At 49.6% G+C, this 11,152-nt stretch overlaps 1 protein-coding gene and 2 long non-coding RNA genes across 3 annotated transcripts; all 3 read right to left on the bottom strand.

The window, feature by feature from the left end:
- Window positions 1-562: 562 nt before the first annotated feature.
- LOC147375446 (uncharacterized) lies at window positions 563-3,988 on the bottom strand. Its single transcript, XR_015160116.1, has 3 exons — window positions 3,185-3,988; window positions 1,935-2,018; window positions 563-1,153 (listed from the first exon to the last, which is right to left on the bottom strand). It is a non-coding gene; the product is annotated as an uncharacterized LOC147375446 (long non-coding RNA).
- Window positions 3,989-4,584: 596 nt separating this feature from the next.
- JUN (Jun proto-oncogene, AP-1 transcription factor subunit) lies at window positions 4,585-6,385 on the bottom strand. Its single transcript, XM_086390229.1, has one exon. The coding sequence runs from the start codon at window positions 6,353-6,355 to the stop codon at window positions 5,348-5,350; it is 1,008 nt and encodes a 335-aa protein (XP_086246355.1). The 5' UTR covers window positions 6,356-6,385; the 3' UTR covers window positions 4,585-5,347.
- Window positions 6,386-8,527: 2,142 nt separating this feature from the next.
- LOC147375448 (uncharacterized) lies at window positions 8,528-10,233 on the bottom strand. The gene is made up of 2 exons (XR_015160117.1): window positions 10,025-10,233; window positions 8,528-8,866 (listed from the first exon to the last, which is right to left on the bottom strand). It is a non-coding gene; the product is annotated as an uncharacterized LOC147375448 (long non-coding RNA).
- Window positions 10,234-11,152: the final 919 nt, after the last annotated feature.

The raw sequence follows: 11,152 nt of genomic DNA on the forward strand, positions 1-11,152 counted from the left end.
CATGCTGACCCTTCCTCTCGAATTCCTTACCCTCTCTTTTCTACTCTTGACATGTTGAACTCTTAAATCATCTCGGTTCAGTTCAGTTGCCCAGTCACGTCTGACTTTCTGCGACCCCATGGACTGCAGCACGCCGGCCTCCCTGTCCATCACCAACTCTCAGAGTTTACCCAAACTCATGTCCATTGAGTCGGTGATGCCATCCAACCATCTCATCCTCTGTCATCCCCTTCTCCTCCTGCCTTCAATCTTTCCCAGCATCAGGGTCTTTTCAAATGAGTCAGTTCTTCACATCAGGTGGCCAAAGTATTGGAATTTCAGCTTCAACATCCGTCCTTCCAATGAATATTCAGGACTGATTTCCTTTAGGATGGACTGGTTGGATCTCCTTGTGGTCCAAGGGACTCTCAAGAGTCTTCTCTAACGCCATTTCAAAAGTATTAATCCTTTGGCGCTCAGCTTTCTTTAATCAGTCTCAATTCGAGTATTTTTCCATAAAGACTAGGATAACAACCAAACCTTGGCATGGAACAGATAGTACTTGACAAATGAAACCTTAAACTTTTCTGCTTCTCCTTCATTTTTCTTTTCACATCTTTATTTCCAGCCTCTCTAAGCAGCTTACAAGTCCCCCGTCACATGTTTTCTGATGCCTTGTGCCTTTGCATACAGGTTCCTCATCCATCGTTTTCTGCCTGCTGAGTTCCACCAAGATGTAACTTCACATGTGAAGTCTTTCCTGATAAAGACACCTCCTCCTGCATTTGGCACCTCTTTCCGCTTCATCTCTGTACTCCTCCCCACCAGACTGGGAGTTCCTAGAGAACAGGGTTTGTGTTGTAGGCCCAGGGCAATGTCCTTTTTGTGATGTCAAAAGTCCAAAACCAAAAAACTAGAGCCAAATTCCAGAGTTAGGAAGGGATTGTTTCATCTTCTGTGGCTATCCCAGCTTCTAGCCCTCTTCCCTTCTTCTATAATATTCTACTTGATACATACAGAAGTAGGTGGTGGGAGCAAGGGGTGAGCAAGACTGAAAGACATTTTTTTCCTTGGTTCAATCGATGTGCATCTTCTCTAATAATAAAATTACATGGGGATTAGATACATTAGCATGTCTCCATCAAGTAAACCTTGAGTACTAACTTCTGGACCCCTGAAATACATTAAATTTGCAAACAGAAATTTCTTTCAGTCATTACCAATGAAATAGTTGGTTTTAATAAAGCTACATCTAGAACTATTTTTTGTGCCTTCCTAATGATCACATTTTATCCTTCCCCATCTCCACCTCCAAGCCTAATGCTTCAAATAGGCCCATTTGATATAAGAAATGCCCACTTGCATTAGCAGAGGATGGAAGGGACATTCTGTGTGGCTGGGGAAGAATGAATGTAGTTTAGTTGCTTAGTTGCGTCTAACTCTTTGCGACCCCATGGACTGTAGCCTGCTAGGCTTCTCTGTCCAAATTTCCCAGGCAAGATTACTGGATTGGGTTGTTATTTCCTTTTCCAGAGGATCTTTCCAACCCAGGGAACAAATTTGCATCTCCTGCACTGGCAGGTAGATTCTTTACCACTGAACTACCAGGGAAGCCAGGAAGAATGAAGGTGCTAACCAGTTTAATTCTCTTAAGAGCGCCCCACTCCAGTACTCTTGCCTGGAAAATCCCATGGATGGAGGAGCCTGGTAGGCTGCAGTCCATGGGGTCGCGAAGGATCAGACACGACTGAGCGACTTCACTTTCACTTTTCACTTTCATGCATTGGAGAAGGAAATGGCAACCCACTCCAGTGTTCTTGCCTGGAGAATCCCAGGGACGGGGGAGCCTGGTGGGCGGCCGTCTATGGGGTCACACAGAGTCAGACACGACTGAAGCGACTTAACAACAACAACAACAACAACAAAGAGCACTCATTGAGAACTAGGCTTAGTACCTGGTGATTGTCCAGACTTGACTTTTCTGAGGGTCTTCAATCCATTTGGAGTAGTACACTTGGAAATGGATGAAGTATATTGCACTAGAAGAAATTAACCTAGAATTATTTTGAAGCATTTACGTTCAATTGTCTATCCTGTTAACACACATTTATTTTATGAACATCTATGCAACGAGGAACTGTACTAGGAGTCTGGGGTCCACAGATGAATAGAGTAGGTTCTGACCATGACACAGGTTCACAATGATAATCCTTTGATAAGTGCTATCAGAAGTTTTGATAAAATGTTAGGGATGCTCAATGGAGAATATTCATTCCACCTGAAGAGGGAGTTAGCACGAAAGGCATCACAGAGAAGGTGCCACTTTTGCTAAGCCTTGACAAATGGGTAGGATTCAGCAGTTGAGCCAGAAGGAAAAGTATTCCAGGCAGAGAAATGTGTACAAGAAGCATGAAGAGGTGAAAATGCATGAAATTCAAATTCACACACAGATATGTTTTTCATAGTGAATGTATAAACATTCAGCTTAGAAATTAACCTTTTTTGAGTCATGGAACTTTTTGAGAACTAAACAGAGCTAATGATCTCTCTCCCTAGGGGAGTATGTGTGTGTGTGTGCACACACGTACACACCCATATGCAAACACAATTTTGTAGGCATTTTCACTGAGTTCACGAGCCCTCTGCCCCAGTGGACACAAAGAGTTAAGAATTTCTGAAATATACATATGTAAAACAAAGTAAAAGAGGATTCATGGTTTCATGTACCACTGGTTTCATCTTCTCCAACTGTTAGTGTTACCCAAACAATAACTCACTGATTGTCAAAATAACATTGACTTTTTTTAACATTGACTTTTGAGTGTCTGCAAATATCTGATTTTCTGTCTCCAAAGTTTATAGGAGATCACTGGTGAATTTCCTCTACCACAATTATTTTTTTCTGTCTCTTTTGTTAGAGTTTCAGGGATATACATTCAAAGCCATAATTGAAACAAAGGGAGTGATAGGTATAAGTTTTAGGCTTTTTTTTTCTTTTAAACATCAGAGTCTAAAGCAAACTGGGGAGTGGTGTGGCTTTTCTGTGCTGCTCTGTTGTCTGGGCTGTCTACCTTTGCAGGTAATTAATTCCCCAGCCTGCTTATTTTTTCTAGTTGGCTCTTGTTTAGCTTCCACAGAGCCCCACCCCAGAGTGCTTTATTGTCCCTCTGCTCACTATTCCTACATATGGTCAAAATAAACTCACCTTCCGGGTTGCTGACATCGGCAAATTCACTGTTTGGCAAACTCGTCTCTGCTCCCAGTAATCCTTTGTTAAAGAAGTATTATTACAATGGAGTATCTGATAGGTAACAACTCAGTCCAATCCCTTCCACTCCTAGATAACCTCCCAAGAAAAACTCTTTGTGTCTTTGGATTTACAGCCACAGGCAGGATATTAGCATTCTCAGACCTGTTGGGTACTAGAGCACTGCTAATGAGCAAACGGCCTGCCTCAATTAGTGGTTTGTGAAATATTCCTGGATATCAAATTGCTTGTGCTGCTTGATAATCACACTGGCTCTTGGGATTAAAAGCAACCAAGCAAAAATTGTTCCCTTGTTGAGTTCTGCCTTATTGATCTCCTAAGTTTTATCTGCAGACAGAATTTAAGTTTGCCATTTCCCCAGAGTGAAGGTTTATTAATACATAAGCAATCACTGCATTTATGTTCATGTTTTTTCTCTTGTGGATCTTTTTATAGTATCTAGATTACCATCTTTTGAGAGTCTATAATAATTTAAGCAAGGTTATTTTAGAGAGGAATGAAGAGACTATAGAAGAATTTGAAACAGTAAACTGCTATACTGGTAATTTGTCTAGGCACAGGTGTTTATTTCAGGGAGGGGTGAGTGGAAAGAGAAGTAGAGCGGGGAGAGAGAGAGAAAGAGAATGAATGAAGCAGGGAGAACATTTCATCCAGACTGCAACTTCTGTGTTGACTTTTCCTAAATTCTTTGCTTCTTAATTACCAAATAACTTCAGATGGCAGTAATGTTAACCCCAGCAACTGAAAAGAAAAGCTTCAGAAGAGAGCTTGGGAAGAAAAAAAGTAGAAAAGGGAAAGGAAATCAAGATCTGTTATTGGTATTTGAATACGTTTATTGTGACAAGAATGCTGTTATAAATATTCATAAGCAAAGACCATCTCTTTTATCTAGGAATTGTTAAAGATTCCAAATTGGAAGGATACAGCTTTTGTAAAAAATCTGCCACCGTTCCTGCTTTGAGAATAAGCATCTATTGTTTAAATTTCTACTAACATTATAAATGGTCACAGCACATGCCACTTGATATAATCCAAACTAAAATGTTAGATTTCCCAGTGGGCTGTCCCTCTCCACCACAACCTCCCTTCTCTCATCTTCCTGAAATGCTACACTATCCTTTGTAAGCAACTCTATGTAGATTGTTGGGGAGGGAAAAGTATGACTTGATGACAGCATCAGCTGCAGTTCTTTCTCAAGAACTGTTGTCCAGCAGACAACAGTTTTCAGGGCCTGCTAGTAAGAAGCACCCACAGTTATTTTAATTGACACTTAACTCTTTCAACTCCACCTACACAAGTAATCTATAGATAATGCAGAAAAGAGGTTGGGGGAGGGGTAACTTTTTCAATATTTTATTGTATTTTCTTAAATATCCTTTCTGGAATTTTCAGAAACAAAACATAAAAAAATTATATACTTTATTACAAATGGTAAACTCAGAGTGCTCCAAATCTCTTATTTACAAACAAGGCTGGGCAGGACACCCAAACAAACAAACATGAAATAACTTACAAAGGCATGAAGCTGTTTATTGACAGTAATCAGCTTTCATCAAATTAAAAAATATATATATGTACATACACAGTTATGGAAGGCAGGCCAGAAAGAGCTCATCTGCAGGCTGGGCCTCGCTCTCACAAACCTCCCTCCCGCCTCCCCTCCCCCACCCCCTTTGTGTTCTTAAGGAGTACTACAGAAGCGATCTACAGTCTCTATTGCAGTTTGCAACCCCCTCCCCCACCCCACCCCTTTAATACTGAATGAGATCGAATGTTAGGTCCATGCAGTTCTTGGTCAATGTTAAAGAAAAGTCTAACGTTCTGTTTGCGCGGGGACAGCCCGTCCGCAAAGCGGGGCAGCCCGCGAGCGGCCGTTCCCTGGCTCCTCGCCAAGGGAGGGCGCGCCAAGTCCTTCCTACTCGTGCACACTGGGGGCGCCGTCAGGACGCAACCCAGTCCAACTTGGATACCCTGGGCTTTAGTCCTCGGACACTTTTTTTTTTTTTCTCTGTTTCCCTCTCGCAACTTGTCAAGTTCTCAAATCTGTCTGTGTTATTTATATTTTTTCTCCGTTGCCCCTCAGCCCCCGACAGTCTCGCCTCAAAACGTTTGCAACTGCTGCGTTAGCATGAGTTGGCACCCGCTGTTAACGTGGTTCATGACTTTCTGTTTAAGCTGGGCCACCTGTTCCCTGAGCATATTGGCCGTGGACGCCAGCTCCGAGTTCTGCGCTTTCAAGGTTTTCACTTTTTCCTCCAGCCGCGCGATCCTCTCCAGCTTCCTTTTCCGGCACTTGGAGGCAGCGATGCGGTTCCTCATGCGCTTCCTCTCTGCCTTGATCCGCTCCTGGGACTCCATGTCGATGGGGGACAGGGGCGGCGTTTCCCCGGGCATCTCGGGCACCGTCTGCGGCTCCTCCTTCAGGGCCTGCAGCCGCGGGTGCTGCACAGGGATCTGCTGGGGCAGGTGGTGCGGCGGCTGCGGCGGTTGCTGCTGCTGCTGCTGGGGCTGCGCGGGAAAGGCCAGGCCAGCCGCGCCGTAGGAGGGCGCCCCGCCGCCGCTGCTCAGCGAGCCAGGGTTGAAGTTGCTGAGGTTGGCGTAGACCGGCGGCTCGCTGTGCAGGCTGGCGCTGAAGCCACCGCTGCCGCTGCCGCCCGCCACCGAGGCCACCGCCGGGGCCACCAGGCCCGCCCCGCTGACCGGCTGCGCCGCCGACGTGACGCTGGGCAGCGTGTTCTGGCTGTGCAGTTCGGCCAGGGCGCGCACGAAGCCCTCGGCGAATCCCTCCTGCTCGTCCGTCACGTTCTTGGGGCACAGGAACTGGGTAGGGGTCGGCGTGGTGGTGATATGCCCGTTGCTGGACTGTATGATTAGGCGCTCCAGCTCGGGCGACGCCAGCTTGAGCAGCCCCACGTCGGGAGAGGTGAGGAGGTCGGAGTTCTTGGCCCGGAGGTGCGGCTTCAGGCTGCCCACCGGGTCGGCCAGATTCAGGGTCATGCTCTGCTTCAGAATCTTGGGGTTACTGTAGCCGTAGGCGCCGCTCTCAGACTGGAGGAACGAGGCGTTGAGGGCATCGTCGTAGAAGGTCGTTTCCATCTTTGCAGTCATAGAACAGTCCGTCACTTCGCGTGGGCTTAGTTTAAGCTGCGCGCAGAAGTTTCGGGGCCGCAACAGCGCGCTGGCAAGCGGGGGACACCCGCGCCTCCCCGGGCGGTAAGCAAGGAAAGTTTCTGGAAGAGCGCGCGCCCCCGCCGGCTGGCAGCCCCCGCCCCCGGCGTCCTCCTCACCAGCTCAGTCCGGGGGATCGCAGGGTTAAGGCGCCGCCCGCGCTCTTACTTGTCCGCTGGCGCGCGCCGCCCGGCTTTGAAAAGTCGCGGTCACTCACGGAGCTCTCTCGAGCGCAGCGGTTCCTCAGAGCCCGCAGACGAACTCGCTTCCCGGTGATAGGAGGGAGAGCGGACTTCGCGGTGGCCGGCCGGAGGCGGGTGTCCGCCGCCCCGACTCGGAACACTGTCCCCTCCTCCGCTGCGAGGGGGAGGGGGCGCCCGGCAGTCGCGGCTCGCGCTCGCCCAAGTTCAGCAACCGGTGCCAGCGAAGCGGAGCGCACGTCCTCCTCTCTCCGCCGCCTCTTTTTCTTCGCCGCCGCCGCGGCAGCTTCGGGCGGAGGCAAGGTTTGCAAAAGTTCGTTCCGGGACCCGGCGGCCACTTGTCTCCTGTCTTCCTGGCCGGGAAAAGTTCTTGCCGCTGCAGCCGCTCTCCGGACTTCCCCGGGCGGACAGTAGCCGCTCTCCGCGCTGTCAGCAGCGCCCGCGCAGCGGGGCTCTCCGCCTGGGGGCGGCTGGAGAAGGGGCTCTCCCGGCGCTCCCCAAAACACCAGGCCGGGAGCCACAAACGCTAGCTCCGGGCAGTTGGAGAGAAATTGGAGAATAGGATTTGCAGTCCTTCCCGACTGACTGTGCCTGTCTGCCTGCCTGCGTCCGCGCACCTCCACTCCCGCCTCGTAGCTTCAGCCACACTCTGTGCAACTCTGAACCCTTATCCAGCCGGAGCGCAACACTTATCTGCTACCAGTCAACCCCTAAAAATAGCCCATGATGTCACCCCAAGGCCTTCCCATTGGCTCGCGTAGCTCTCAGGGGGGCGGGCCCACCCGTCGCCATGGATACCCCACCCTAGAAGATTCTTCTCTGGGCCCGCGGAGGCTCACGGGATGAGGTAATGCTCCGCTGCCCTCCTACAGTTGGGCCCTTCTTTCTCCTCCTTCCCCCCCCGACCCCCCTCCGCGCGACTCGCGCCCCTCTCTTCCCCCTCCCTCCCCGGCGCGTCTTTCCCGGCCCGCCCGGTGCATTGTGGGCTGACGTCTTGGGGTTTGACTGTCTAGTGACGGTGGCTGCCGCGAGCCGGGCGGACTCGGGCGCTCCCAGCCTCTGAGGGAAGTGGGCTGAAGTTTAGGGCTCGGACCGGAATGCCAGGGATGCTAGGACCCAGGGGGCCGGGGGAACCGAGCCAGGTGTCTGGGGCTGAGGGCGCGGGGCGGGTGGTATTTCCCCACTTGGGGGCTCGATGTCACCCGCCGGCACTTCGCCGCCGCGCGGGGCGGGCCGGGCCGGTTGAACGCCCGGGCCCCTGCCCCCCCCCCCCGCCCCCGCACTTCCGGGGGGCGGGAGCACCGCCCTTAAGGTGGCTCTATTAAGTCCCCTGTGGGGGCGAGTGAAAGTGGTTTTGGGGGCAGTTCGTGCGAGTCGGCCCCCCACGTTGAGAATGCCCTGAAGTTTGTCTCCTGGTCAAGTTCAATAGCGACTGTCTGGCTATGTCTGGAAGCCCAGTGATTTGCATTGCTTGAAACTGGGTGTTCGGCTAAGTCCCCTCGGCACCCCCACCTCACCCTCCCGACCGTGGGAGAAAGGGTGCGGGCGTTCGCATCTTTGCCTCGGAAAGGTTTCTTACAGGAGGTGGATTTAGGGGGCAACTCGCGTCTAGTTGTGAACGAGCGTTTAGGGAATCCGAAACTCGGGGAACCCTGGTGATAATCTACTCCCCGCCCCCGCACAACATGCATAGACACACCGCACATCACATGTACACACAAACACACACACGCACACGCCACTCCTCCCGCCCCGATTTGCTTCCGGGAAAACAAGTCCGAGAGCAGCAGACACTTGCCAAAAGTCACGCAGCAAGTGAGTAGAATAAAGATTTAAAATTTCTCCGCTCCCGGCCGGGTGGTGGGCCCATATCCTGCGTAGCCTCTAGGAAGCGCTAGACCCATGTAAGTGGTTCCTTTTTAGTGGTTGTTATTTTCTCCTCCCCCAACCCCGCGCCCCTTAGGGACGAAAGTGTACGGTGGAAAGAATACCGAAGTCTGGAATCGTGGGTTCTCTCCTGGCCAACACTGCCGCGGTGTGAAGGGAGCGAATCAGAGAACTTCCCTGAGTTTCTTCATCTGCAAGTGGGGCTGGTGAGACCCACCTCATAGGCCTGGGTTAGTGTAGAGTCATCGCCTCCAGGGCTAGGAGGTGGTCACCAACAGCCCCCTTCCCTGCCCTTGATCGGAGCTTCCCGGAGCGTCCAAAGAAAGCGAGGATGTGTGACTTGGCAGGAACAGGTGGATTTAACCTGTGAGGAGGGTGAGGGAGGAAAGGGTCAGAACTCAGCTCCTTCCAGGGTTTTCTCCAGGACCGTGGTTTGACGTTGGACCTGCAGCAGTTTATGTCCCTAGGTCCTAATTCTGGCTTTTCAGCTTCTGAGCTTGCATAGCCCGGAGCTTTAAGGTATTTGTGGCTTTGAGAGTTGAGATTCAGCAGCCCAGCAGCAGCTGGTGTTAGGGACATCTTGACAGCTTTCCTTTACTTCCTTTACTTGCCCCTCATTCCCTCATGCAGCAGGGAAAACAGTGGCTCCTGTGAGCCAGGCAGTGCGGTGGGGGTGGGGAATACAGTGATGACAAGATGCAGTTACTTTTCTCCAGGAAGGAACATTTTCCTCTATATTGTTGCCCTGAATCATTTTCTTTTGTAATCAGGGAGATGCTGTTTTTTTATATATATATATATAATTTTAATGATAACAGTAATAAAAATGGATATCATATAATAAACACCTACTATCAGCCAGGCCTTCACCAGAGCAATTTATATATGCTGTTTCTCCCCCACAACTATCTTGAGCTACATATATTATTATCCAGATTTAATATATGAGGAAGTAGGCCCAGAGACTTTAAGTATCCTGCTCAGGTCACACAGGCAGCTGGAAATTGACTTCAGGTGTTTGTTACATTCCCTTTTTATATCTTCTCTGCTATGGGAGACTTTCTTGTAAAGTATTGATTGTCTGCAGAGGAAACGGTGTTTAGATAGTGCGATGGAAGAAACTGTCTTGCCCAGTTCTCTGTAGCTCCTTTCAAAGCCTCCTTTCAGAGCTCCTGTATTTAGAAATTTCAAAACTTAGGACATTATATAAATATATATCTTTTGCCTAAGGGTTCTGTGTGTTCCTCTCTGCCTTATGTGGTTTAGTAGGCTGATTTTCTTCTTATGTTGAGAAATAGCATATTTCATCCAAAAAATAACAGATCTTTTCATGTTAACGCCCTTGCTTGGAAGCCTTCACTGGCTTCCCCTCACAACCAGGAGAGGGTTCAGATGCCTTTGTGTGGGAGGGGGACCTTTCACAGCCTGGCTCCTGCTCTCTAGCCCCATCCCTCACTCCTAGGATCAGGAAACCCTGGGCTCTGTTGCCTCAACAAACAACCCTACCATCTCAGTGGCTTACCCCAGCAAGTTTGTTTCTTCTCATGCCATGTCCCCACTGTGAGTCTGCAGGGGAGTTTCATTCACCATGGGCTTGGGCTGAAGAAGGCTTCATCTTGATGCATACGTCTTGTTGCTGTCTCGGCTGGGTGGAGGGGAGGCAGCAGATCATTCACTGGCTCTCAGAGCATCCACCTGGAAATGACACACTGCACTCCTGCTCACGCATCCTTGGCCAGAGCCAGTCACGTGGCCTTGCCTGACTTTAAAGCTCTGTAATCCTGCCAAGTGTCTTGAAGGAAGAGAGCCAGGAATATTTGGGGAACAACACTAATGATTCGAACAGTCTCCCTTTCTGTTCACCAAATGTTTGGCTTACTGTCCTCCCTCAGGCAGAATTCCCTCACACTCTCAAGGGCGTTGACCCTGAAGACCCATCTAGTCACAGTATATCGAGCTCACTTTCCAGGTAGTGGGTGATACATAGTAGACTCTATATTGGCTCCAGGTGTGCCTATTCATCCAAAGGCAAGATGTCTGCCCAGCACACCCTCAGGGTGTAACAGTGGGACAGACAGGATAACTGCAATGGATAAACCAAAGTGAAGGAAGGGGACACCACTGTGGACTTTAATCCACAGGGCAGACATGTTGCCCATCCCACACCTCAACCAACACCCTGATCAGACCTGGATTCTGCTCCCTAAGTGTAGCCGCCCTGGCCATTGCTTTCTGTGACCCCTGGCCTTGTACTCTGAGAGACTCTTCCTTCTCTACATATAAAGCAGGCATAGGGAATAGGTTTTAAAATCAGCTTTTAAAAATAGGGATAGACGTGGGGGAATACAATCTCCTTTAATCCAGGCTGATATTCTTCTGGCAGTGTAGCTCTCCCCATAATGTACATTTCTTATCTATTTGATTCCAGGCTTTCTATGTGCCAGTAGCTGCAGCCAGTTCTTTTCTAGACAAGCATCCATGGTTCCCATGTTTCTTTGCTTTCTTGCTGTTGTGGCTGCTAATATCTATCTCATTCATCTCATTCTCATATTCTCTCTCTGTTTCTCTGTCTTTCTGTCTCCCTCTCTGCTGACTTGGTTTTGAGTGCTTTGGGCTTGTTGGGCTTAGGTGGGAGAGTCTTACTTTTCCT

This window comes from Bos grunniens, chromosome 3 (assembly GCF_055505025.1).
Source record: "Bos grunniens cultivar Pamir isolate PY7600 chromosome 3, Bosgru_T2T1.0, whole genome shotgun sequence".
NCBI classification, from domain to species: domain Eukaryota; kingdom Metazoa; phylum Chordata; class Mammalia; order Artiodactyla; family Bovidae; genus Bos; species Bos grunniens.

Excerpts from the sequence above, each read along its gene's own strand:
- JUN (XM_086390229.1), bottom strand. The coding sequence starts at position 6,355 with ATGACTGCAAAGATGGAAACGACCTTCTACGACGATGCCCTCAACGCC.